The 26230-nt window shown below is 46.8% G+C and overlaps 1 protein-coding gene across 1 annotated transcript; it reads right to left on the reverse strand.

The window, feature by feature from the left end:
- Positions 1 to 12142: 12142 nt before the first annotated feature.
- On the reverse strand, positions 12143 to 12397 carry LOC307068654 (small ribosomal subunit protein eS27-like; the record flags this gene model as incomplete). Its single annotated transcript, XM_079726634.1, has 1 exon — positions 12143 to 12397. The coding sequence occupies one exon, from the start codon at positions 12395 to 12397 to the stop codon at positions 12143 to 12145; it is 255 nt and encodes an 84-aa protein (XP_079582760.1).
- Between the last annotated feature and the right edge of the window lie 13833 nt (positions 12398 to 26230).

Genomic DNA, 26230 nt, shown 5'->3' on the forward strand with positions numbered 1-26230 from the left:
TCTGAATCAGACTAGCCCACTCTTTTTTTTTCTTTCTTTAGAAATTTATTTATTTATTTATTTATTTTTGGCTGCATCGGGTCTTCGTTGCTGCGTGTGGGCTTTCTCTTGCTGCGGCGAGCCAGGGCTACTCTTCATTGTGGTGCACGGGCTTCTCATTGCGGTGGCTTCTCTTGTTGCGGAGCACAGGCTCTAGGCATGCGGGCTTCAGTAGTTGTGTCACACAGGCTCAGTAGTTGTGGCTCATGGGCTCTAGAGCACAGGCTCAGTAGTTATGGCACATGGGCTTAGTTGCTCTGCAGCATGTAGGATCTTCCCGGACCAGGGCTTGAACCCGTGTCCCCTGCATTGGCAGGCAGATTCTTAACCATTGCGCCACCAGGGAAGCCCCTAGCCTACTCTTTAATTAGGAAAAATGAGGGCAGTTTTATAGTAGTTTTCAGTTTCTCAGTCTTTTGGCTCCTTTCTGTCTATGCTTCTCAAACACAAAAAGTGCAATGTTGTTTGACTATTGTCAGTGGCTCAAATTAAACAAAAATCTACAAATGTTTGAAAGGTATCCAAGTTTGGAAACCATTTTTTTCTATTTTTTTTTTTTGAACTACAAGTATATTTCTTTTTTTTTTTTTTTCGGTATGCGAGCCTCTCACTGTTGTGGCCTCTCCCGTTGCGGAGCACAGGCTCCGGACGCGCAGGCTCAGCGGCCACGGCTCACGGGCCCAGCCGCTCCGCGGCATGTGGGATCTTCCTGGACCGGGGCATGAACCCATGTCCCCTGCATCGGCAGGCAGACTCTCAACCACTGCGCCACCAGGGAAGCCCTACAAGTATATTTCTTATTTTGAATGTCAATAGACACATTTCCTGGCTTTGCCATGGTAAATAGATAAATGTTCCAGAAATTATCCTTTTTTTTCAGATAACAAAAGTAATATCACTCTAGGAAGGAAAATAAACATCCTACACCACCATGTGCTTATTCTCACAGTTGAAGCTCATCTAACTGAAACAAACTTGCAAATTGATATTAATACCAACTTGATATTGATATAAACCTCTGGCCTCATATACATATAAAGGTAAGTCAAATATATCCCCTTCTTGTCTTTCAGTCTGTGGAGCTCTTCCATCGAGTGGGGACAGAAAACCCAAAGGTAATCATTGGAGCCACTGTTCAAGGTGGAATTGGAAGCAGACAGTTCCATATGCCAGCACCCAAAGGAAAAAGGAAAGAATCAAATATAAAACAAATATATGATTTGCTACCAAAACACCCAAATCACGCACAAAAAACAAAGTATGTATACTTTCCCATATCTGTGTACCCACTGTGACAGCCATAGCAGTCATTTGAAAAATGGAAGTATTTATGGGATCTGTGATTTCAGACTTGGAACAGGGAAAGAGATAAAAATAAGATGCAGCTGAGGGCAGCCTCGGGGAGATTCCACCTCCAGGAGCATGGGGCTGACACCAGCCTGAGGCTGTTTGTACCCCAAATATTGAGTACTTCACTTTGTTTCATTACATTTATTTACTTCTAAAAACCAGAAATACATCTAAAATATAAGTTTGACGGTTAAATGGGTATTAATAATTCACACAGCAGGTGGAATCAATTCAATCAGATCCCTTTCCCCTCCCTCTCCAGAGCGCTGCAGGACCAGTGGTGTGCACAGGGCACAAGGAGAGAAGGTAGATTCTCCACCAGAATCCTTTTCGGTAATCGCCTTCCTGGGTCAGGCGGGGCTGGCAAAGGGCCCCACTTGGTGCAGGGGTTGGGATGGGGCAAAGGAATGAGGGTTTTCTGTTGCTGGAAGTTCTGATGCAATCACAGGTAAACACTGAACGTCAAGTCCCCGAAGAAATGCAAGTCAGAGCCCAAACCAACATTCTAAGCTGGGTCCACAAGCCTGGGGGCCAAGTAACAAGTGGGAGCTAAGGCAAGGTGCCAAATGAGCTAGCAAAACAAGAGAGAACAGCTGAATGGGAGTATCAGGCAGGGCCCAAGGAGGCAGCGATTTGAGGTCAGGCTGACTGCACTGAGAAGCACTCAAATGGTTCAGAATGAAACCCCCTCCCGCGACCCCCAGGCTTTCTCCTGCAGGGCCTCCCTAGATTTGCCTGGTGGAAGGCTCTGGAGAAGTCTGGAGCTTGCATTTCTAAGGTGGCAGGAGGTTCCCATGGTCACAGTGGATTAGCTACCGGAGCCCTTATGGGGATCGAGTGTTCAAGGTCGGCTGTTTGTGGCAGGCTGGGGGCAGCAGGGATCTGTGGAGCATGGTCGGGATGGAAGCTGAGGACAGGAGGCTGTGGGGTGAAGCTTCAAGGGCCCGAGTGGACCTCTGGTTTCTGATGCGTTCGGTCTGGAAGATTCTGAAGGAGACCCAGGCATCTTCCACTGAGATGTCCTCTTTTAGGGCTGGACAGCTATCCGTTTATGGCTTATTTTGACCCTCAGCATACTAAAGCGTTTTCCAGAGGTCTTTCCGGGTGTCACAGCTCCTCCTGCCGCCCCGCCCCGAGCACCTGCCCTCGGCCAGGCTTATTCTTACGGAGTGGGGTACTCCTGGGGAACGAGTACAATGGATTTTTATACCAAATGCCACTGAGTTGAGTTGAGTGCACTGGTTCTTTCTGTTTCTCTAGAACTACAGAAGCTTCCCCCACTGCCCTTTCACCAAGTTAATATTGATTAATTATTGGTAGAAGTCAAGCCCAGGAATAAACACTTTACATGTGATTCTCTCTGAATCTGTCCATGTTCTAGAGCAGACCCTCCCAAGCATCCAGGACCCCTTTCTTCGCCTCCAGAGCCCCGAGTCTGTCAGGTCCTGCAGAGTGACGGAGCCATTGCGGACAACCACACAGCCCTTTACCACCTACTTGGAGTCTTGTGTCTTGTTCAAGAAAATGTTATTTTGAGTTTTCCATCACTCACAGCCAAACCTAATCCATACCGACTAGCAAGGTCCGCAGGACTAGGCTGTGAAAACTCTAAAGAGATCAGACAGTGAGAATAACCGAGCCTATGAGAATGCAGGAAAAATAACGTTCCACTAGCCTACCACCCTTGAAAATTTGAAGTTATTTTTATGACTTTGTAGAGAAAATTCCTACATTCTACTTTTTATAGGTAGACAGGGGTTGGCCCTGAAGAACTGGGTACACTGCTGGATTTGAATTGTCCTGTGTCACGGGCGGTGGTGGTGGGGTAGTTTGTGTACCTTGAGGGAGGTGCCTGGGTGCCTGGTCCACGTGCTCATCCGGCTTATCTCATTAGATCTCTTTGACTGAAACTCTCACAAATTCTCAGATCGAAGCCAAAAATCACCTCTTCACCCAAAACAGTGATTAGCATCATAAGTGAGATTTGGCGGCAGATTCCAAGGGCTGCTTAATATAAGGAATTATTCAAATGAGGGAATTATATGACGGGTAGTTATATATAATACAGATATGAGTAATGCACTGTGACCCATCCCACCAACATTAGCCTTTTTCTACATAAAATATTCATGCAGTCACTTTATTTGAGAAAAAGTTTATAAAGCATCTGTGAAATTATTTTGTGAATTGTCTATCCTTTGACCATATATCAATTGGGGTTTTCCTGTGTGTTATAGCCTTTTGTGGGAGTTCCTTCTAAATCAAGGATTGTAGCAGAAGAACTAAATAGACATTTCTCCAAAGAAGAAATACAGATGGCCAACAGGCATATGAAAAGATGCTCAACATTGCTAATTATTAGAGAAATGCAAATCAAAACTACAATGAGGTAGCACCTCACAACGGTCAGAATGGCCATTATTAAAAAGTCCACAAATAACAAATGCTGGAGAGGGTGTGGAGAAAAGGGCACCCTCCTACAGTGTCAGTGGGAATGTAAGTTGGTGCAGCCATTATAGAAAACAGTATGAAGGTCCCTCAAAAAGGCAAAAATAGAGTTCCATATGACCCAGCAATCCCACTCCTGGGCATATATCCGGGCAAAACTATAATTCAAAAAGACACATTCACCTCAATGTTCATAGCAGCACTATTCACAATAGCCAAGACATGGAAACAACCTAAATGTCCATTGACAGATGAATGGATAAAGAAGATATGGTACATACATACAATGGAATACTACTCAGCCATAAAAAAGAAAATAATGCTGTTTGTGTAACTGAGAAGGACCCTTTGGGGCCTTCCCAGAACAGCCCCCCACCCCATGTCCTCTGCCTGCCTTTTGTCTGTAGAAAAACTTTAGTCAAAGAATAAATTTAATCAGAGAAATGAAAAAAATGCAGAAAGGAAAACAGTCAAGCAAGACAAAATAATAACAGTTTAGCCATTAAACAAAGTCAAGTTCCTCCTCAAGGGCTATAGATCCTATTCTGAGCCACACCATTTAAGTTGTTTTGCAGCTACTGAAATCCCTGCCGGGTGGGAGAAGTTAACTATATGCTGCCCACAAGCACTTAGACCCCAGACCAGTTGGAACCAGGTTGATGATGTTGATCTTGATTACCTCACCACCAACTGATCAGAAGAATGTCCAGGAGCTGATCACACACCCCACAATGCCCCTCCCCTAATCCTGTCTTTCTTATTTATTTATTTATTTATTTATTCATTCATTCATTTATTTTTGCGGTATGCGGGCCTCTCACTGTTGTGACCTCTCCCGTTGCGGAGCACAGGCTCCGGACGCGCAGGCTCAGCGGCCATGGCTCACGGGCCCAGCCACTCCGCGGCATGTGGGATCTTCCCGGACCGGGGCACAAACCTGTCCCCTGCATCGGCAGGCGGACTCTCAACCACTGCGCCACCAGGGAAACCCCTCATCCTGTCTTTAAAACCCTTTCCCTGAAAGCCTTCAGGGAGTTTGGGTCTTTTAAGCACTAGCTGCCCTGGACTCCTTGCTTGGCCCTGCAACAAACGCTTTGCTTCACCACTTGGCTTTACTGCCCATAGGCAAGCAGACCCAAGTTTGGTAACATCTGCAGCAACAGGGATGGAACCAGAGATTATCATACTAAGTGAAGTAAGTCAGAAATAGACAAATACCATAAGATACCATACAGTACTGTACCATATGATATCACTTAAAATATGGCGCAAATGAACTTATCTACAAAACCGAAACAGACTCACATAGAGAACAGACTTGTGGTTGCCAAGGAGGGCGGGCAGGGAAAGGGATGGACTGGGAGTTCGGTGTTGGTAGATGCAAACTATTACATTTAGAACAGATAAACAACAAGGTCCTACTGTATAGCATGGGAAACTATATCCAATCCCCTGGGATAAACCATAATGGAAAAGAATATTAAAAAAGAATGTCTCTATGTGTATAACTGAGTCACTTTGCTGTACAGCGGAGACAGGCACAACATTGTAAATCAACTATACTTCAACTAAAATTAAAAAAGTTTAAGAAGCCTTAAGTATGGCTGACCAACCCTAACTTGACCTTGAGTGTGACAGGGGCCCTGAATCGGCTGAGCGTCTGCTGTCCCACTGCAGGAGGGGCGCGGGGTCCCAGGCGCTAGTACCCAGTGAGAACCCGGAGGGAGAGGGATGCGAGGCACCACGGCCGGGTCTGCAGCCCCTCTCGCTCCCCGCGGCTCTTCCCCGTGATTGGGCGGCGCCAACTCCCAGTGCACCCCGCCCACCCCGCCCACCGGCGCCGGCGTTCCCCGTGCGCGGCGGGAGCGCGAGTTAAAGCCGCCCGGGCGGCCCGTGCGCTCAGCCTGCTCGCGGCGTCCTCGCGCAGCGCGCCTCACGCCCGGGTTCCCGCGCTGTCTCCTCGCGGCCATGGGACTCTGGTCGCTCCTTCGGCTCCTGCCGCCCTGCTGGCCGCGCTGGGCGGCCTCGGGGGCTCCGCGACCGGTGAGTGGGGCCCGCGGGTGGGGCTCCCCGGGAGGGACCTCATCCCGCTCTGCAGGCTGCGGGGCGCGGGGCTGCGGGGCTGCCCGGCTGCCGGGAGGGGGCGGAGGAGAGCTTGGGGCGCCCTCGCTGGGTGTGTGCGGCTTGTCCCCCGTCCTGTGGTGACCTTTTGTCTGGGAGGGCGAGGCTAGACTGTCTGGAGGGGCCCCCTGCTTCTCAGCCCTTTACTCCTTAACAAGCCTGCCTGGTGGGTGGGCTCAGCGGATGGATTGGATGTCTTTTCCTCTCTGGCCCTCAGGCCGGTGAGAAAGGAAGCTCGTTCCGCACCTGAGTGCAGGGCGCCCGCTCCCTTCTAGGTTCTTCCTTTCCCCAACATCCAAGCGAGTGGAATTGGCTTTCTAGCCCTGGTCTCTGATGGGCCCGCAGCCCAGGTTTAACCAGGGAGCAAATTTAGCCTCTTGGAGGCCCGGGACCTTGAGAAGAGGTGCTTCCCTCCAGAAACAGCCTGGGGGAAACGGAGCTTGGGCCCAGGTGCGGTTAGCAAGCAACTTCCAGCGGCGCTTGTTAATACCACTCAGGTGTAGGCGGACCCCAAGGCAGAGGAGAGCTGAGTCGGGGTCCCAGGGTGACTGAGACACCCTGAGTTCCCGTAGGGCTGGTGGTTGGTGACTGAGCCAGGTGCAGGAGGTGCCCAGTGTTTGTCAAACGACCTGGCCTGCAGGATTGCCCATCTCTCCTGACAGGTGCTCCCAATTGGCCCTCATGGATGGAGGCAGATTTTAACTCATTTTTTAACTTATGCAGACACTTTGTTGGTCAAGGTACTGTTAACTGGTTTGGAGGAGATGTCACTTAGTCTCTGAGCTGTTTGCCCTCCAGGAGGGATTCTGACCCTCAGGGTTTTTGCCTAACCTGGTGAGGCGTCTCTGTGGCAGGAATTCCTTGTCCTGGGTGGTCTGTTTGCTCCACTCCGGAAACAGGATTTAAAGTTTCTTGCCTTTTTCACTAAGCAGTGTTCGCCCAGGCCTTCTGGTATGAAGACATCTTTGTGATGTCTGTTGTAGAACAGCCCATGATCATTGTACTTTGTATATTGACAGACTCTGAGAAAGCTACCATGAACTTAATATGTAAATAGATTAATAAATACATTTTTAGTTTATTCACAGCAAGTATGTACCTAAATTTGAAAAGTAATGTTTGAGACCCATCTACAGATGGTGTTCAGAATCCATGTGCACACTGGGTCTCCAGACTGAGAATCACCAGGGCAAATAGTGTTCCAGGTGGGACTCGCCTAGCAGTGTGAGTCTCTGAGGGTTGACTGCAGCCCTAACTGGGACCCTTCTGGAAGGATCTTCTAGAAGAGGTAGCAAAAGAGCTAACACTTTGGGAGCATTTATTTGGTGGGTATTGTGCCCAGTGACTTTGTACTCTTTTAATCCTTGCATTTTCCTCTTAGAACCACTTATTTACTAGCCTCACTTTACAGACAAGAAAAACTGAGGTCCAGAGGGAGGCAGTAACTCTCCTGAGGTGATGTTGTTAGTACGTGGTCTAACCAAAACTCGAGCCTAGTAAGTAGCCTGATGACTGAGCCTGGGGTCTCATCTTAGGGGTTGCTGACCTCACCTGCTCTCAATTGAATGGTTTTGGTCAAGTCAAGTGGGATTGCCCGGATGGTATGTGAGTAGCTGGCAAAGTTGTTAGCTGTTCATTAATAACCAGTGCCTCCTGAGTCTTTCATTTATAATGCAAATTATAAGCCAGACTTTTAAAATCAAACATTGAGTAACTATGCTAAAAGCACTATCTTAGAGGGATGCAAGTAAGACTGAGGTCTGGTTCCTCGCCAAAGAAGGTGTAGTCTATGCGGTGGGCTTCCATTGTCAACTCCCATCACATAGCTTTGCATACGACTTTCCATCCCATGTGCCTACATTGTCCCTGGGGTAGGGTCTTCACTGCGTCTTACAGAGTTTTCTGCCAAATGGGACATGTGGCTTATGTTTTCTCGGAACCAAGGATTGGCTTTTTCTCTTTGAAAGTTAGGGCAAAATAGTAAACTAAGTACAACCAGGCCTTCTCTGAGCACCACATCCATAACAGGCTTATTTTTGACCATTAATCATTCAGGGTTGAGAAACACAAGTTCATGGTTTCAATAAAGCTGATCATATAAATCAGTGTCCTGCAAATAACTGAAAACTTAAGTATTTATAACCAGGCTATTAGAGGTTTTTTTTTTTTTTTTTTTGCAGTACGCGGGTCTCTCACTGTTGTGGCCTCTCCCGTTGCGGAGCACAGGCTCCGGCCACGCAGGCTCAATGGCCAGGGCTCACGGGCCCAGCCGCTCCGCGGCATGTGAGATCTTCCCGGACTGGGGCACGAACCCGTGTCCCCTGCCTCGGCAGGTGGACTCTCAACCACTGCGCCACCAGGGAAGCCCTAGAGGTATTCTTATAAAGATGGCATGTAGGACCCCAAACCCTAACTTCATTTGAAGCTGTATCTACCCATGTCTAAAAAAAGGAAACTAAAGTCAAGTGCTTTGAGCCTAGACTTCTAAACTTGCAACGCTTCATGCTCTGAGTTTCTAAGACCGAATCAGGCCTAGAAGAATAGTTGTATCTTTTTAAGCACAAGTGTAAGTCTGAGCTGTTCTAACAAGACAGCGGGGAGGCGAATGGCAGCTCTCCAGCAACAGCTCCACGGCATCAGAAAGAATGGTCCCCAGGGTTCGTCATGGCAAACCTGCATGGGTTTTCAGGGTACTGAACCCCCTAGCGTTCTCCTAGATAATAGTTGAAGGAAGGTCTTCCAAAGAGAACAGTGACTGCAGCTTATCATGAAAAGGTCCCCTGGACCCAAGGAATCCAGGAACTCTGATGGCTTTGCTTCTTGGTCCTTCATTGCAGATGAAATATGGTGTCACATGACAAGGCAAGCTGCATGTGGTGGGAGATGCATTCCTGTGGCCTGGCTCTGCAACGGAGAGCAGGAGTGCCCGGATGGGGCGGACGAGCATTGTGGTAAGTGGTCTCACCGCTGTGTCCTGTTGTGTATCATGCACTCACCCACACCTGGCCCTTATTGCTATGTGCCTGGTTGACAGTCAGTTCTCATGGTTTTCACCCTCTTAGGGGGTGTTCGGAAATGTTGGGAGCCCTGGGTGTCTTGGTAGTGTAATTCGAGTGTCAGAAGTAGCCTAACCTTTGAAATCATAGTAAAACTGGTTTAAATCTACTCCACGTGCAGTGGGAGCTCGGAGTCCCACCAGTTCCCACCAGGTTTGTGCAGAGGAGCCTGGCTTACAGCGTTTTGGTGTCACCTCTGTAGCACCCTCCATTTTGGTTGAATTGTTGAGCTTGTGGGTATCTGCACTGCATGTGTCCACCTGTTCTTTGTCTTCAGCTGCAGCAAACACACACTGCACTGCTCTCCACCTTCAGATTCCTGCTCGTTCCTTTTGGAGCAGTTCAGCTCTCCTGCCAAGTTCTGCCTTAGGAATTTCACCATAAGTTCTAAGCTATATCTCAAGGTATTTTTCTCAGGTTAAAAAAAAAAGTTCCATCCCTAAGGGAAATTCTGGTGCTGTTAAAATAATTTATTATTTCACCTTGCTGCACTAGTTAAGGCTGATTTGATTATGACTCATAGAATCCAAATGAAGCTAAGGTAAGCTGGCTTAGGAATTTATTGTAAGGATACTATGGTTTCTAATGGAACTCAAAGAAGACTACCTGGGCCTTGGGACAGTGTCTCATAGTAAAAACACGTATCTCCGAGGATCAAAGACAATTGCCCCGGAAGGGGAAATCCACACGTGTTGGCCAGACACCCTCAGAAATGTCTATAAGATGACCTACTGAGCCCACAGGATCTGAGTCCATTTCCTCAAAGAGATAAGGGTTCAAGTGCATCATTGACTATAGGATATATCACATACACAGACCACTTTTATGTATAATCATTTTCAAATTTTTAAAAACATCATTGCGGGGCTTCCCTGATGGCGCAGTGGTTGAGAGTCTGCCTGCCGGTGCAGGGGACACGGGTTTGAGCCCTGGTCTGGGAGGCTCCCACATGCTGTGGAGCAGCTGGGCCCGTGAGCCACAACTACTGAGCCTGCACGTCTGGAGCCTGTGCTCCACAACAAGAGAGGCCGCGACAGTGAGAGGCCCGTGCACCGCGATGAAGAGTGGCCCTGGCTCTCCGCAACTGGAGAGGGCCCTTGCGCAGAAAAGAAGACCCAACACAGCCAAAAATAAATAAATAAATAATTAAATAACTTTTTTTTTTTTTTAATTTTTCTTTCTTTATTTTATTTATTTATGGCTGTGTTGGGTCTTCGTTTCTGTACGAGGGCTTTCTCTAGTTGTGGCAAGTGGGGGGGCCACTCCTCATCGTGGTGCGCGGGCCTCTCACTATCGTGGCCTCTCTTGTTGTGGAGCACAGGCTCCAGACGCACAGGTTCAGTAATTGTGGCTCACGGGGCTAGTTGCTCCGCAGCATGTGGGATCTTCCCAGATCAGGGCTCGAACCCGTGTCCCCTGCATTGGCAGGCAGACTCCCAACCACTGCGCTACCAGGGAAGCCCCATTAAATAACTTTTTTTAAAAAGGTTAAAAAAAAAAAAAAAAAGTCATTGCTTTACAAAAACAAAAAACTTCTTTTTTAAAATTTTATTTAAAAAATTTTTATTTTACTTTGGAGTACAGTTGGTTTACAATGTATTAGTTTCAGGTGTACAGAAAAGTGATTCAGTTATACATATACATCTATTCTTTTTCAAATTCTTTTCTGATTTAGGATATTACAGAATATTGATTAGAGTTCCCTGTCCTATACAGTAGGTCCTTGTTGGTTATCTAATTTAAATATAGTAGTGTATATATGTCAATCCCAAACTCCCAATTTATCCCTTCCCCTGCCACCTTTCCCTTTTGGTAATCATAGGTTTGTTTTCTAAGTCTGTGATTGTTTCTGTTTTGTAAGTAAGTTCATTTGTATAATTTTTTTTATTGAAGTATAATTGACTTACAATATTTTATTAGTTTCAAGTATATAACGTAGTGATTCGATATTTTTATACATTATAAAATGATCACCATAATAAGTCTAGTTATGATATGTCACAATACAAAGATATTACATAGTTATTGACTATATTCCCCACACTGTACATTTTATACCTGTGACTCATTTATTTTGTAACTGGAAGTTTGTACCTCTTAACCTGCCTCACCTATTTTCCTAATGCCCCCTACCCACCTCCCTCTGGCAACCACCAGTTTGTTCTCTGTATTTATGAGCTTGTTTCTGTTTTGTTATGTTTGTTCATTTTAAAAAAATTTTTATTGGAGTATAGTTGATTTACAGTGTCGTGTTAGTTTCAAGTGTACAGCAAAGTGAATCAGTTATACATATACATGTATCTACTCTTTTTCAGATTCTTTTCCCAAGTAGGCCATTCCAGAGTATTGAGTCCCTGTGCTATACAGTAGGTCCTTATTAGTTACCTATTTTGTATATAGTAGTGTGTATATGTCAATCCCAATCTTCTAATTTATCCCTTCCCCCTCCCTTACCCCTTGGTAACCGTAAGTTTATTTTCTACATCTGTAAGTCTCTTTGGTAGGTAAGTTCATTTGTACCCTTTTTTCTAGATTCCATGTATAAGCGATATCTTATGATATTTGTCTTTCTCTGTCTGACTTACTTCACTCAGTATGACAATCTGTAGGTTCATCCATGTTGCTGCAAATGGCATTATTTCGTTCTTTTTTATGGTTGAGTCATATTCCATTGTATATATGTACCACATCTTTTATTTATTTATTTATTTATTTTTGGCTGCATTGGGTCTTTGTTGCTGAGCGGGGGCTCCTCTTCATTGCAGTGCATGGGCTTCTCATTGTGGTGGGTTGTTGCAGAGCACGGTCTCTAGGTGCACAGGCTTCAGTAGTTGTGTCATGTGGGCTCAGTAGTTGTGTCATGCGGGCTTAGCTGCTCTGTGGCATGTGGGATCTTCCCAGACCAGGGCTCGAACCAGTGTCTCCTGCATTGGCAGGAGGATTCTTTTTTTTTTTTTTTTTTGCCCATAATCAAAACTTTATTGAAATAGTGACACCAAAATAGGAGAGCGCTGTTGTATACCTTACAAAATTAAACATAATTACATTATCTTGGTAGATTAACTGGAATTACTGAACTGATAAGGCTTTCTGAGATAGAACACAAATTCAGGCAGTTGTGTGGATCATTAGTGTTGCTTTCTTCTAAATGAACACCCTTCTATGAGTCTGGCCTTTCCTCCTGTCGGCTGGCACAACACGGTTGAACAACCTACACAAAGCACCACTGTCTGAGTATGGCTGAAAACTGTGGTAATCTCGTAGCAGCCTGGACATGTTACATCCATAAAATAAGAATTTGGACTTTGAACCAGCCGTTTCTTTTTATGTTTTTTCTTTTCCTCTTCCAAGGAAGGATGCAGTATATCTCTAGCCAAAGGCATGTTGATCCTTTCGCAAGCCCAGCCCGTGCATGGCAGGAGGATTCTTAACCACCACGCCACCAGGGAAGCCACATCTTCTTTATCCATTCCTCTGTTGATGGACATTTATGTTGCTTCCATGTCCTGGCTCTTGTAAATAGTGCTGCAGTGAATATTGGGGTGCATGTATCTTTTCAAATTATGTTTTTCTCCAGATATATGCCCAGGAGTGGGATTGCTGGATCATATGGTAATTCTGTTTTTAGTTTTTTAAGGAGCCTTCATACTGTTTTCCATAGTGGCTGTACCAATTTACATTCCTACCAACAGCGTAAGAGGGTTCCCTTTTCTCCACACCCTCTCCAGCATTTATTGTTTGTAGACTTTTTGATGATGGCCATTCTGAACGGTGTGAGGTGGTACCTCATTGTAGTTTTGATGTGCATTTCTCTAATAATTAGTGATATTGAGCATCTTTTCATGAGCTTTTTGGCCATCTATTTGTCTTCTTTGGAGAAGCATCTGTTGAGATCTTCTGCCCATTTTTTGATTGGGTTGTTTGTTTTTTTGATATTCAGCTGCATGAGCTGTTTGTATATTTTGGAGATTAATCCCTTGTTGTTTGCTTCATTTGCAAATATTTTCTCCCACTCTAAGGGTTGTCTTTTCGTTTTGTTTATGGTTTCCTTTGCTGTGCAAAAGCTTTTAAGTTGAATTAGGTTTCATTTATTTATTTTTGTTTTTATTTTCATTACTCTAGGAGGTGGATCCAAAAAGATTTTGCTGTGATTTATGTCAAAGAGTGTTCTTCCTATGTTTTCCTTTAAGGATTTTATAGTATCTGGCCTTACATTTAGGTCTTTAATCTGTTTTGAGTTTATTTTTGTATATGGTGTTAGAGAATGTTCTAATTTCATTCTTTTACATGTAGCTGTCCAGTTTTTCCAGCACCATTTATTGAAGAGCCTATTTTTTCTCCATTGTATATTCTTGCCTCCTTTGTTGTAGATTAATTGACAATAGGTGTGGGGTTTATTTCTGGGCTTTCTATCCTGTTTCATTGAGCTATATTTCTGGTTTTATGCCAGTATCATACTGTTTTGATGACTGTAGCTTTGTAGTACAGTGTGAAGTCAGGGAATCTGATTCCTCCAGCTCTGTGTTTCTTTCTCAAGATTGCTTTGGCAGTTCGGGGTCTTTTGTGTTTCCATACAAATTAAAATTTTTTTTGTTCTAGTTCTGTGAAAAATGCCATTGGTGATTTGATAGGGATTGCACTGAATCCGTAGATTGCCTTGGGTAGTATAGTCATTTTGACATTATTGCTTCTTCCAGTCCAAGAACATGCTATATCTTTCCATCTGTTTGTGTCATCTTTGATTTCTTTCATCATAGTTTTCTGAGTACAGGTCTCTTGCCTCCTTAGGTAGGTTTATTTCTAAGTATTTTATTCTTTTTGACGTGATAGTAAATGGGATTGTTTCATTAATTTCTCTTTCTGATCTTTCATTTTTAGTGTGTAGGAATGCAAAAGCTTTCTGTGTATTAATTTTGTATCCTGCAACTTTACTGAATTCATTGAGCTCTAGTAGTTTTCTAGTAGCATCTTTAGGATTTTTTAATGTGTAGCATCATGTGCTCTGCAAACAGTGACAGTTTTACCTCTTTTCCAATTTGGATTCCTTTTATTTCTTTTTCTTCTCTGATTGCTGTGGCTAGGACTTCCAAACCTATGTTGAACAGAAGTGGCGATGAACTCAGGTGACCTCAGCCTGCAGTGGCTTGAAGCAGGATCTCAGGTCCCAGGCCAGAGACTGAAGCCAGCCCGTGGCAGTGAGAATGCCGAATCCTAGCCACTCAACCTCGAGGGCCAGTGGCTAGTTCCAAGGCCCTGGGTCATCTGCTTTGTGGAAAAGAATTTCAACAAAGAGACAGAGGTAGTGAAACAAGTAAAGTGTTTATTAGGAGGAAAAAAAGTACGTGTGGATAGACACACACAGGCAGGCTCAGAGAGAGTTGCACCCTTGGGGTAGTTCACATCACTTATATGGGGCAGTTCTTCCCGGTTCCCTCTGGCCAGTCATCCTGCTTTGCCTGGCTCTGAGTCCATATTTGGTCTAACTCAGGGCCCTCCGCTGTGTGTGTGCGCATCTTTTAGACAAGGTGGATTCCAGTGCAGGGGTTTCTGGGAAGAAGAACATGTTATGATCTGGTGCCCTCTCCCTTCTCTGACCTCTGGGGAACCTTTCTGTTGCACGTGCAGTCGGGAAGGTGTCCTTGACCTCAAGAATGAGAGATATGTGGTCTCTTTATCTTCTCTCCAAGCAGCACTCAGCTCCCCTTGTTCCTGCCATTATGTTTATCCTAGAGTATCTGTCCACAGGGATTCCAGCTCCTCAGCCTGGGACCCATCCATCTCCTGCCTCAAATTCCCCCTGAGAGACGTGGACCCCAAGAAATCTTTACTGGGAAGATAAAGGCCGAAGGTCTATCTTCTGTAGCTTCTTCAGGCTGGCATGGGGCTTACAGACCCTACCTAATTGGAGCCATGCAACTCTTGCCATATCTTGTTGAGGGACCCCAGGGTGACTTCTGCTGTTATTCTGGCAGGGTCTTTTTCGGGGAGCAGCTGGAATCCATGCATCACCATTATCCTGTTGTGCCCTCGAGGAAACAAACTGAATAGGTAGATTAGAGTAGCAGGGGCTAAAGACTAGTGAAAGACAATTATAATCCGAGACTCAAGCAGGGGTAAGAATCTGGTTATACATGGTCAGCGTATTTTTGTTAATCTCAGGGTTAAAATTTAGCATGTTTCCCCGTTTCTAAAATGGAAGTTCTGAACCTGTTGGTCCCAGCCCTCCTACTTGGGCTGAAAGTTCTTAGTTATAGATTTATAACAGTATGGAAGACAACAAGCACTAGGCGAAATATAACTTAAATCAGTGTGACTGAAAAGAGGAGGGGTATAAGAAGATGGAAACCTGTCAGAAAGTTTTTAATACCTTGTGGGATCCAAGAGAACAAACTAGAGAACCAGTTTTCAGTTTTCCCGCCCATATTGAATAACAAGGATTGATGGTTAAGTGTCTGCTGAAGCCAAGCGGCTGATTGTTGAATTGTTTCAGTGTTGGTTTCTGCCTGGGAAGAGGTGTTAACGTACGTGTGACAGGAAGTATTGGCGGTTGCACATACTCCTTGTGTTCTGCCAATAGATAATCCAGGGCCAGTCGGTTGTCAAGTACCCCCTTGGCCAGGGAATCTAGAGACTCTGTAAATTAATAGGAGATTTAGTAGTCTCACTGGCTGTGGTGGTAAGAGTGCGACGCAAGTTTTGAAGGACGTGTTGGTGGGCAGCTGTCTCCCCTCCATGGTAACAGTGCATACCCAACGAAATAGGCCTCTCCATCTGGGATATTCTCGGGTAAGTTTCGAGTCAATCCAATGAACGGTTTTAATGAACTGACCCAGTGCTTGGATTCATTTGAGGAGTGGATTGAGAAAGGGGAAATCAAGGTTCCCAGCCTACACTGCGTGGGTGTGGAATGATTGTGTAGGCAATTAGTAGCCCACAGTTGTTTATCTACGTGGCATCCAAAGACGTATCCTGTTGGGGCACAATAGACTAACTGGCCTAAGGTTTTAAAGCTTAACCATCCAATCCTGTCGTTGTGGAAATATTTTCCAACCATATACCCAATGCGCCCCATCCATTCCGTTCTGTCAATTGCTCCACCAGTATGGATCCTTCTTCCATCAGGTAGTGGGTTAGGGTTTGAGCACAAACGGGCAACTGGACCTCTGGCTTGGGCGAGAGGCATCATAAAACGCTGGGGTGTCTTAATGCCAGTTTTTCATTCCCCAGTTTTGACCTCATGTTCTCCTTCTGCTGCTAAGGAAGAGGTAGGCAAGAGACATGAGAACTTTTTTCTGTGGGAAGATGAACAATTTGACTCTGTACATCACAGCACTGAGTCTTGGGTCTTTGAAAGTCCATTTTCCCTCAGGAACTTGGTGAAAATTCTTTATGGGACGGACAAAGGGGTTGCTATGGTCGATGAAGGACTTAGCTCATGGGGTAAGCAAATCCAGCATTCTGTCAACTGAGGGGAGGAAGCAAGAGTTTGCGCGGTGTGAGCCAGGGAGTTGTCTGTCTGTCCTGTGGACAAGGGAAAGAGGTAGAGAAAATCTAAAGTAATTAATACCTTCATAGTTGCACCAATCAGAATTTTGATCTTGAAAAATAACTGGAAAGCAGGAGCATTAAAAGAAGTGTTGTAGGGAGTTGAAAGCCAGTGGTTAAGTGTGGGTCCTGAGGTTTCAGGTGAGTCACACTAATCCACGCAGCATGGGTAGAGGAGTTCTCTCTCGGGTGTCGGCGCAGGGCTACAGCGGCACTCATAATAAATTCCGAAAGCAAACGTGAGAGCAAGGAGGACAGTGATTATCTAACTTCACCAGAGCATGTCAGTTATTTTGTAAGTGGACTAGAGTACTGGAAGGCAAATAGGAAGATAGTGGCTGTGGGTACTTAGCCTTGGGTCTAAGAAGTCTCTTTGTCCTTCCTGCATAGAGCTTTAGGTCTTGGAGAGGCTTCCTAGTCCACCTGGATTTTTCAGGCTGTCCAGGGTCCTCCGTGTCCTATGGAGACTTGGGGGAAGGGGTGGATTTGTAGGAATGGCTGGCATGTGGGTCTTCGGGTTCCTGTAACCTCAGTGGAGGCAGGTTTAATCCTGGACGGACGGACCCAACTCATGACTCCCTGGAGCTTAACTGCTGTAGGGGTGCTCAGCGGGACTTGTTAAGGACCCTTCCACTTTGGGAGTAGCTGGGCGCCCGGGGACTCATTTTTCCAGGTCTCTGAGAACACCCAGTCCCCAGGATTTACAATGGAGTGACTGGGGCTCTTACCTGGGGAGGGCTGGGTTCTGTTGCCATATTCTTGTATAGCCCTCTGGACCTGGCCTAGGTTTATAATGCATTTAAGATGGGCTTGGGTTTCTGGGTCAGTTAGCATGTCCAAGGTAAGGAATAGCCTTCCGTATGTCATTTCAAAGGGGCTTAACTTACTGGTTGTTTTAGGGGCCGCCCTGACCCTTAAGGGAGCTATTGGCAGCAGGCGGTACCACGGTTCTGGTTTCCTGACAGTTTGCCCATGGTTTTCTTTAGGGTATGATTAACCTGTTCTACTTTTCATGAGGACGGAGGTCTCCTGGACGAATGCAGGTGGTATCTGATCCTTAAGGCCTTTGAGAGCTGCTGGGCGACCCTGGCTTTGAATGAGGGTCCACTGTCACTCTGGAGGTGGCGGGGTAACCTGAACCTAGGAGTGATTTCTTTTATTGATAGAAGTGTTCTAGCCACCTTGGTTGCCTTTTCCGTCCTACTGGGGAAGGCCTCTGCCCATCCAGTGAAAGTGTCTTTAAATACTAATAAGTATTTGAAGCCTTGGAAAGAGGGCACCTGACCGAAACCCATTTGCCAGTCCTCTCCTGGGCAAGTCCCACGTCACTGGGCTGGGCTAACAAGAGGGGTTGGGGCTGCGGCTTGAGGCTGCCTCCGGATTATGTGTGGTGCAGAGGGCGCAGGCTCGAGCAACCCTTCTGATTGTCTCTGGGAGCCCTTTCCTGTAAAAAGCTGGAAAACCACAGCAGACATGGCATCCCTCCCCAGATGGAGGAATCATGTGGCCCTTTAATAATTTTCCATTGGTCAGAAAGAGGTATGAGCAATTTTTGATCTATGTGCCACCAGCCATCTATTCCCTTAGTTCCCCCTTGGTCTCGTGACCAGGTCTCTTCGGAAGTTGAGTATCTGGTATAACGTTAGAAGGGGCAAGGGATGGGATCAATGCCATTTCTGTTGTGGGTATCAGGGCTGCTTTCTTGGCTTCCTGATCTGCCCTGTAGTTCCCTTGGGTAATTTGAGAAGTTCCCTTTTGGTGCCCGCAGCAGTGAATGAGTGCTACCTGTTTTACGGTTTTTGAACCACTTCTATGAGATGTAAAATGTCAGCCTCATTTTTTTAGGGGAATTTCTTGTATTTAAAAATTCTCTTTTTTTCCCAGATAGCTTTGTGGGCATGTGAAACAGGGAAGGCATATTTTGAGTCTGTGTATAAATTTACAGTTTTTCCTTCCCCTAGGGTTAGAGCTATCAGTTCAGCCTTCCGGGCTGAAGTGTTGGGTGGCAAAGGTTTCACTTCTGTGACACTATGAGCGCTCATGATAGCATACCCTGCCCTCCTGACCCCGTCCTTAATAAAGCTACTGCTGTCAGTAAGCCATTCTTCCTCAGGGTTTTCTATGGCTTGATCTGTTAGATTAAACCTACAGGCACAGACCTGGTCAAGGGTTTCGAGGCAGGAATACATTAGTTCTGGGCTGTCAGCAGGCATCCGTGCAGCTGGGTTGAGGGTGCAGCAAGTTTTAAGGGTTACCTCTGGGGAGTCGAGGACCAAAGCCTGGTACTTAGTCAGGCAGCCTCCAGTTAGCCAGTGGTGGCCTTTGAGCTCCAGGATCCCTTGTACTTGATGGGAGGTCTGGACTTCCAGTGGCTCTCCAAAGGTAAACTTGTTAGCTTCTTCCACTAATTAAAGTGGTGGCAGCTACTACACAAAGGCAGCCAGGCCACCCTTGGGCCACGAGTCTAGTTGTTTGGAAAAATAGCCTATAGGCTGAGGAACTTGCCCTAGCTTCTGTGCTAGGACCCACCGCCCCCGCCCCGAGCTGTCCCTTGCTTTTCAGTCACGTATAAGATGAATGGCTTTTTCAAATTGGGGAGACCCAGAGCAGGGGCTCTGGTGAGGGCCTGCTTGATATTATTCAAAGCCTTTTCCTGTTCCCCAGTCCAAAGTAATGGTTTTGTATCTGGGCCTTTAGTGGCTTCATACAGGGGCTTAAGCCATTATCCCAAATCCTGGGATCCAAATTCTGCAGAATCCTGCCATGCCCAGAAAAGGTGTTTGTCTTCAGAGTGCTTAGGCCTAATATAGCCTGTTTTCTATCTGGAGATAACTGTCTACTTCCGAGGTTTATAATATAGTGCAGATGTTTAACTTGTTGCTTTGAGATTTGTGCCTTTGTCCGAGAGACTCTAACCTCGGGCCCCAAGGAGATTAAGGACTTCAGTTGTATTCTGATTTGAGGCCTCCATGGAGGGGCTACATATTAATATATCAATATCTACATACTGCAGAATAGCCCCTTTTAGGTGTTATCTCCCTTAGTTCTTTTCCTAGGGCCTGGGCGAACAAGTGTGGGCTGTCCCGAAACCCCTGAGGCAGTACTGTCCGGGTGTATTGTTGCATTTGGCCTGAGAGGGCATCAGTCCCCTCGAAGGCAAACAGATGCTGTGAGGAGGGGTGAACTGGGATGCACAAAAGGCATCCTAAAAGGCATCCTTTTGAGCACAGTAAACCATTCAGCATCCTCAGGGATTTGGGCTAATGTGTTATAAGGATTGGCCACGAGGGGGTGAATAGGGACCACAGCATCATTTACTGCTTTAAGATCTTGTACCATTCTAAATTCCCCATTTGGCTTAACATCTGGAAAAATAGTATTGCGTGGAGACTGGCAGGACACCAAGAGGCCATGTTTTAAGAATTTATCTACAGGGGGTTGTAAACCCTTCTTTGCTTCCAACTTTATGGGGTATTGTCTCTTTTTTTTTTTTAATTTATTTATTTATTTTTGGCTGCTTTGGGTCTTTGTTGCTGCCCGTGGGCTTTCTCTAGTTGCGGCGAGCGGGGGCTACTCGTCGTTGCGGTGCGTGGGCTTCTTATTGCCGTGGCTTCTCTTGTTGCAGAGCATGGGCTCTAGGCACGCAGGCTTCAGTAGTTATGGCACGTGGGCTCAGTAGTTGTGGCTTGTTAGGGTAGGAAGCTTCTGGCTTAAAGCTAATTTTACAGGTTGGGCGTTTATGGCCCTCCCAGGGACTCCTTTGTCCCAAACTGCAGGGTTCACTGGTTGGAGAATACGGCTGGGAACAGGCCCTTCATCTACCTTAGTCAGGGTCAAGATAAGGGGCTGCTTTCCTCCTAACTGTAATATGGCCCCGAGGGAGCCCAGAAGGTCTCTCCCTGGTGGTGGGGTAAGACTCAGGGACAACTAAAAAGGTATGTGAAATCAAACGCCGCTCAAACTGGCAAGTGAGAGGCCCAGTAAAGTAATGGGTGCGAGGCTTTCCTTGGACACCAGTCACAGTACAGCTTTTGGAGGAAAGAGGCCCAGCATGAGAAATCAGGACAGAGTAAGTGGCTCTGGTGTCACTTAAAAAATCGATCTTCTTACCTGCCGTATCATGGACCACCCGGGGCTCCGTGATGGAGACAGACATCTCATGGGGGGATGTCGTCCAGCATGGCAGTCTCAGGAGTGGGGACCCCCCTTCCGCTTTGGGACTGAGGGCAGTCCCACTTCCAATGACATGTTTGTTTGCAGGCTGGGCACGGCCTAGGGCCATTCTTGGGCCCAGTGGCCTGTTGACTTGCACTTGGAGCATTCCTCCTTGTTGGTCTTACTTCCAGACAGATAGTTGAACTTTCTTGGCCCCCTTGGGTTGTCTTGAGGTTGCAAGGCGTGGCTGACAGCAACGGCTGTCAGTTTTGCATGAGCCCTGTCCTGTCTTTTCTCACGTTTGGTTCTTTCTTCCTCCTCAGCTTGATCTCGATTATTAAATACTCCAAAGGCCACCTCTAGGAGTTGGGGCATGGGGGCTTGTGGTCCTAATTGTAACTTCTGGAGTTTCTATCTAATATCAGGGGCAGACTGGCTGATAAAGGGTTGTCCCAGCAGGGATTGACCTTCGGGAGTGGAGGGGTCAATGTCAGTATATTTTCTAAAAGCCTCCACGAGGCATCCATAAAAGAGGGCTGGATTTTCTTTTTCTTCTTGGGTCACTCCTTTAACCCTTTCATAGTTAACTGACTTTTTGATACTCTTTCTTATCCCTTCTAATACACATTGGATCATGTGCTTCCTGGCTTCTGTTCCCTCCCAGGAAACATCATTCCAAAAGAGCTCCTGCTTTGGGACTGCAGCTCCACCCATAACCAAATGTTCGGGTTGCTCCCTGGCAAGCTGGTCAGCGTGCCCCTGGGCTGTTCCCCAGTTCTCTGTTTCTCCTCAGGGGTACAGCGAGTAGATAGGACTACTTGGACATCCTTCCAAATTAAATCAAAGACCAGAGTTAGGGCCTGAAACCCTTCAGCAAACTAGGGTCTTCAGCAAATCAGCCCAGTCTTTGTTTGCATTGGGCTAAATCAGTTAAAGAGAAGGGCACATATATTCGGATTGTCCCTTTGCTGTTGGCCACTTCCCTAAGAGGGGATAATTTCCCTGATCCTGGGTGACAGGAAGCTCCACTGCGAGTTACCCCGGAGGAACTAGTCTCTCTTTCTTGGGGGTATTGGAGGGTATAGAGGGACATGGGGAGGTGGAGTTTGGGGTCGGTCAGAGGGCTCTGGAGAGGGAGGTGACACCAGAGAAGTGGGTGGCTCTGAAGAAGTAGGGGTACTGTCAGGAGTGGGGGAGCTCAGTTTCCCCCCTGAGAGTTGGGGGAGGTTAGGAGGGGATCATCTAAAATGTCGGGAGGGTTTTCTGGTTCCCCAGCCTTTTTTTTGTTGTTTTTTTTTTTTCTGCGGTACGCGGGCCTCTCACTGTTGTGGCCTCTCCCGCTGCGGAGCACAGGCTCTGGACGCGCAGGCTCAGCGGCCATGGCTTACGGGCCCAGCTGCTCCATGGCATGTGGGATCCTCCCGGACCGGGGCATGAACCCGTGTCCCCTGCATCGGCAGGCGGACTCCCAACCACTGCGCAACCAGGGAAACCCCCCCAGGCTTTTGATTACAAGAGCTGTGTAGGGCGGGATTTTGGTAAAGGACCATGAAGGCTTGAACATAGGGAACCTCAGTCCACTCTCCTATCTTGCAGCAATAAAGATCCAATTGCAGAATGGTATTATAATTTACAGACCCATTTTCAGGCCATTTTTCTCCATCTCAGAACTGAAACAAAGGCCAGGCAGTGTTACAGTAGAATTTGTTTTTCCTTTCTTAACCCGTCTATTTTAAAAAGTTTCTAGTTCTTAAGGATACACTCCAGAGGTGTTTCTTCTGGCTTGGGAGGGGATCCTCCCATGTTGGGAAACCTGCAACCGAGAACAAAAGCGCTCTCCTAGAAATGGAATTTGCTGTCCCAGAAACATTGCAGGGAGGCGCTTGAAGGAGATTCAGAGCATCCTCTAAATTTCCTTCCGTCTTATTGCTGATGGGGTTTGGAGCATCGTCTACTTCCCCATTGATTCCTACCAGACACTTCCAGTCATTCTTGGTACCTTGTGCAAGGTGTCCCCCATGTTGCCAGGGGAGGACATTTGAACCAGTGCAGACCGGTTGCCAGGATTCCCCTTAGGGAGGGATCTGTGGCCTATAGAGGTTATGCCCTATGACAGGTCTTCCTATGCTGGGGTGTATTCCTCGTGATTAAGCATCTACAAAGTTTATAACGCAGGCTTCTGTGTAGCGGCCAGCCCAATAGGCTGTCCATAGCAGTGTGTAGGCTGCCAAGGCCTGGAGTAAGGGAGTCTGATAGATGCAAAGAGGAACCCTTGGAGAAGTCGGAGTTGGGCGCTCTGGAAGATGGCGCAGGTTCAAGACCCAAGGGGCCGGGAGGTAGAGAAATTCTCATAGTAGATTTTTGGACATTGAATGATGTGAAAGACTAGACAACAGAAGAACCCAAAATCCATTACCCTATCTATCTGGAGGCTAAGATGAAATCATCAGGCACTTCCCAATTTTATCTGACAGGCAACAGTGAGTTTGGCAGCGGCGGGGACGGGGACACAGTTTAGGAACGAGGTCCAGAAAATCCTTCCCTGAAACGGTGCAGAGATACACAGTGAGAAAGAGACCTTGCTGTACGAGCGAGGTGGGAAAGAAAAGCATAGAGGAGGTTCCATACAGGACAGGGAGGGAGAGAGAGGGAGGGAAGGAGAGAGGGGAAGGGAGGGGGAGAGAGAGAGGGAGGGAGGGCGGGAGAGGCAGGCACCCCTTGGACTCCTTCACTATGAGAAATCACGTTTCCACCAGGTCCCAGAGGACAGCGGCAGCAGTCACCCCAGTGTTAGTTGGATCTGCACGGCCTGGGGGATATCCTCTGCCACCGTCACCTGGGGGAGCGATAACACAGTGAGTGGACTGAGATTAGGCCCCGTGGGTCTTGAAAAGAAAGCGAAGCAGAGAGCGAGAGACACAGGGCAAGAGTGAAAGTCAGGGGCCTCAAGCAGCAGCTGGGCAAAGCCCGCGGTTTACGTTGAATTCCCAGGTTTGGGCACCAAAAATGATCTTGGGTGGCCTCGGCCTGCAGTAGCTTGAAGCAGGATCTCGGTTCCCCGATGAGAGGTTGAAGCCAGGCCGCGGCAGTGAGAACGCCAAATCCTAGCCACTAGATCTCCAGGGCCAGTGGCTAGTTACAAGGCCCTGGGTTGTCTGCTTTGGAGAAAGGAATTTCAACAAAGAGAAGAAAGGTAGTGAAACGAGTAGTGTTTTTGAGGAGGAAAAGAAAGTACATGTGGATAGACACACACGGGTGGGCCCAGAGACAGAGCCGCACCCTTGGGGTAGTTCACGTCACTTATATGGGGCAGTTCTTCCCGGTTCCCTCTGGCCAGTCATCCTGCTTTGCCTGGCTCTGAGTCCACATTTGGTCTAACTCAGGGCCCTCCCCTGCGTGCACGTGCATCTTTTAGCCAAGATGGATTCCAGTGCAGGGGTTTCTGGGAAGAAGAACATGTTATGGTCTGACGCCCCCTCCCTTCTCTGACCTCTGAGGAACCTTTCTGTTGCACGTGCAGTCGGGAAGGTGTCCTTGACCTCAAGAATGAGAAGTGTGTGGTCTCTATCTTCTCTCCAAGCAGGACTCAGCTCCCCTTGTTCCTGCTGTTATCTTTATCCTAGAGTATCTGTCCACAGGGGACGATTCCAGCTGCTCAGCCTGGGGCCCATCTATCTCCTGCCTCAGCAAGAGTGGACATCCTTGTCTTGTTCTTGATCTTAGAGGAAATGCTTTCAGCTTTTCACCATTGAGAATGATGTTAGCTGTGGGTTTGTTATATATGGCCTTATGTTGAGGTAGCTTCCCTCTATGCCCACTTTCTAGGGGATTAAAAAAAATTTTTTTTAAATTTATTTTTGGCTGCATCAGGTCTCCGTTTAGGCACACGGGATCTTCGTTGAGGCATGCATGTGGGATCTTTCGTTACGGCACGCGGGCTCTTCCTTGCAGCTCGCAGGCACCAGGGCACGCGGGCTCTGTAGTTTGCGGCACACAGGCTCTCTAATTGAGGCACGCGAGCTCAGTAGTTGTGGCATGCAGGCTTAGTTGCCCCATGGCATGTGGGATTTTAGTTCCCTGAGCAGGGATCGAACCCGCGTCCTCTGCATTGTAAGGCGGATTCTTTACCACTGGACCACCAGGGAAGTCCCCGGGGATTTTTTAAAAAAATATAAATGTATTTATTTATTCATTTTTATTTTTTGGCTGTGTTGGGTCTTTGTTGCTGTGAGCGAGCTTTCTCTAGTTGTAGCAAGCCGGGGCTACTCTTCCTTGTGGTGTGCGGGCTTCTCATTGTTGTGGCTTCTCTTATTGCAAGCATGGGCTCTAGGCATGCAGGCTCAGTAGTTGTGGCATGCAGGCTCAGTGGTTGCGGTGCACGGGCTTAGTTGCTCCGCGGCATGTGAGATCTTCCTGGGCCAGGGCTCGAACCCATGTCCCCTGCATTGGCAGGCGGATTCTTAACCACTGCGCCACCAGGGAAGCCCTCTAGAGAGTTTTTATCATAAATGGGTGTTGAATTTTGTCAGAAGCTTGTTCTGCATTTATCGAGTTGATCATATGGTTTTTATTCTTTAGTTGTTTTTTTTTTTTTTTTTTTTTGCAGTACGCGGGCCTCTCACTGTTGTGGCCTCTCCCGTTGCAGAGCACAGGCTCCGGACGCGCAGGCTCAATGGCCAGGGCTCACGGGCCCAGCCACTCTGCGGCATGTGAGATCTTCCCGGACCGGGGCACGAACCCGTGTCCCCTGCATCGGCAGGCGGACTCTCAACCACTGCACCACCAGGGAAGCCCGGGAAGCGCTATTCTTTAGTTTTTTAATGTGGTGTATCACACTGATTGATTTGCAGATATTGAAGAATCCTTGCATCCCTGGGATAAATCCCACTTGATCATGGTTTATGATCCTTTTAATGTATTATTGGTTTCGGTTTGCTAGTATTTTGTTGAGGATTTTTGCATCTATGTTCATCAGTGATATAGGCCTGTAATTTTTTTTGTCGTATCTTTGGTTTGGTATCAGGGTGATGGTGGCCTCATTGAATGAGTTTGGGAGTGTTCCTTCCTCTGCAATTTTTTGGAGGAGTTTCAGAAGGATAGGTGTTAGCTCTTCTCTAAATGTTTGATAGAATTCGCCTGTGAAGCCATCTGGTCCCGGACTTTTTGTCTGTTGGGAGTTTTTAAATCACAGTTTCAATTTCAGTACTTGTGATTGGTCTGTTCATATTTTCTATTTCTTCCTAGTTTGTAAATTGACTTTTGAAGTGATCAAAAGCCTAATGTTTATTCTAACAGTGTTGCCATTCTTAGCATTTTTTGTGCACCCACCCTATGCCCCTATGAGATATGTAATGAATATTTAACTCCTACACAATATGAGATATAGTTATTATTTTCATCATTTTATAGTTGAGAGAAGTGAGGCTTGGAAAAGGTAAGTGAACTCATCAAAGATTTCACATCTAGCGAATATTAGTAAAAATATTCATTTATCATTCAGGCTTCAAAGATTATGG

Source organism: Hyperoodon ampullatus (assembly GCF_949752795.1).
Source record: "Hyperoodon ampullatus genome assembly, chromosome: 20".
Classification (NCBI taxonomy): Eukaryota; Metazoa; Chordata; class Mammalia; order Artiodactyla; family Ziphiidae; genus Hyperoodon; species Hyperoodon ampullatus.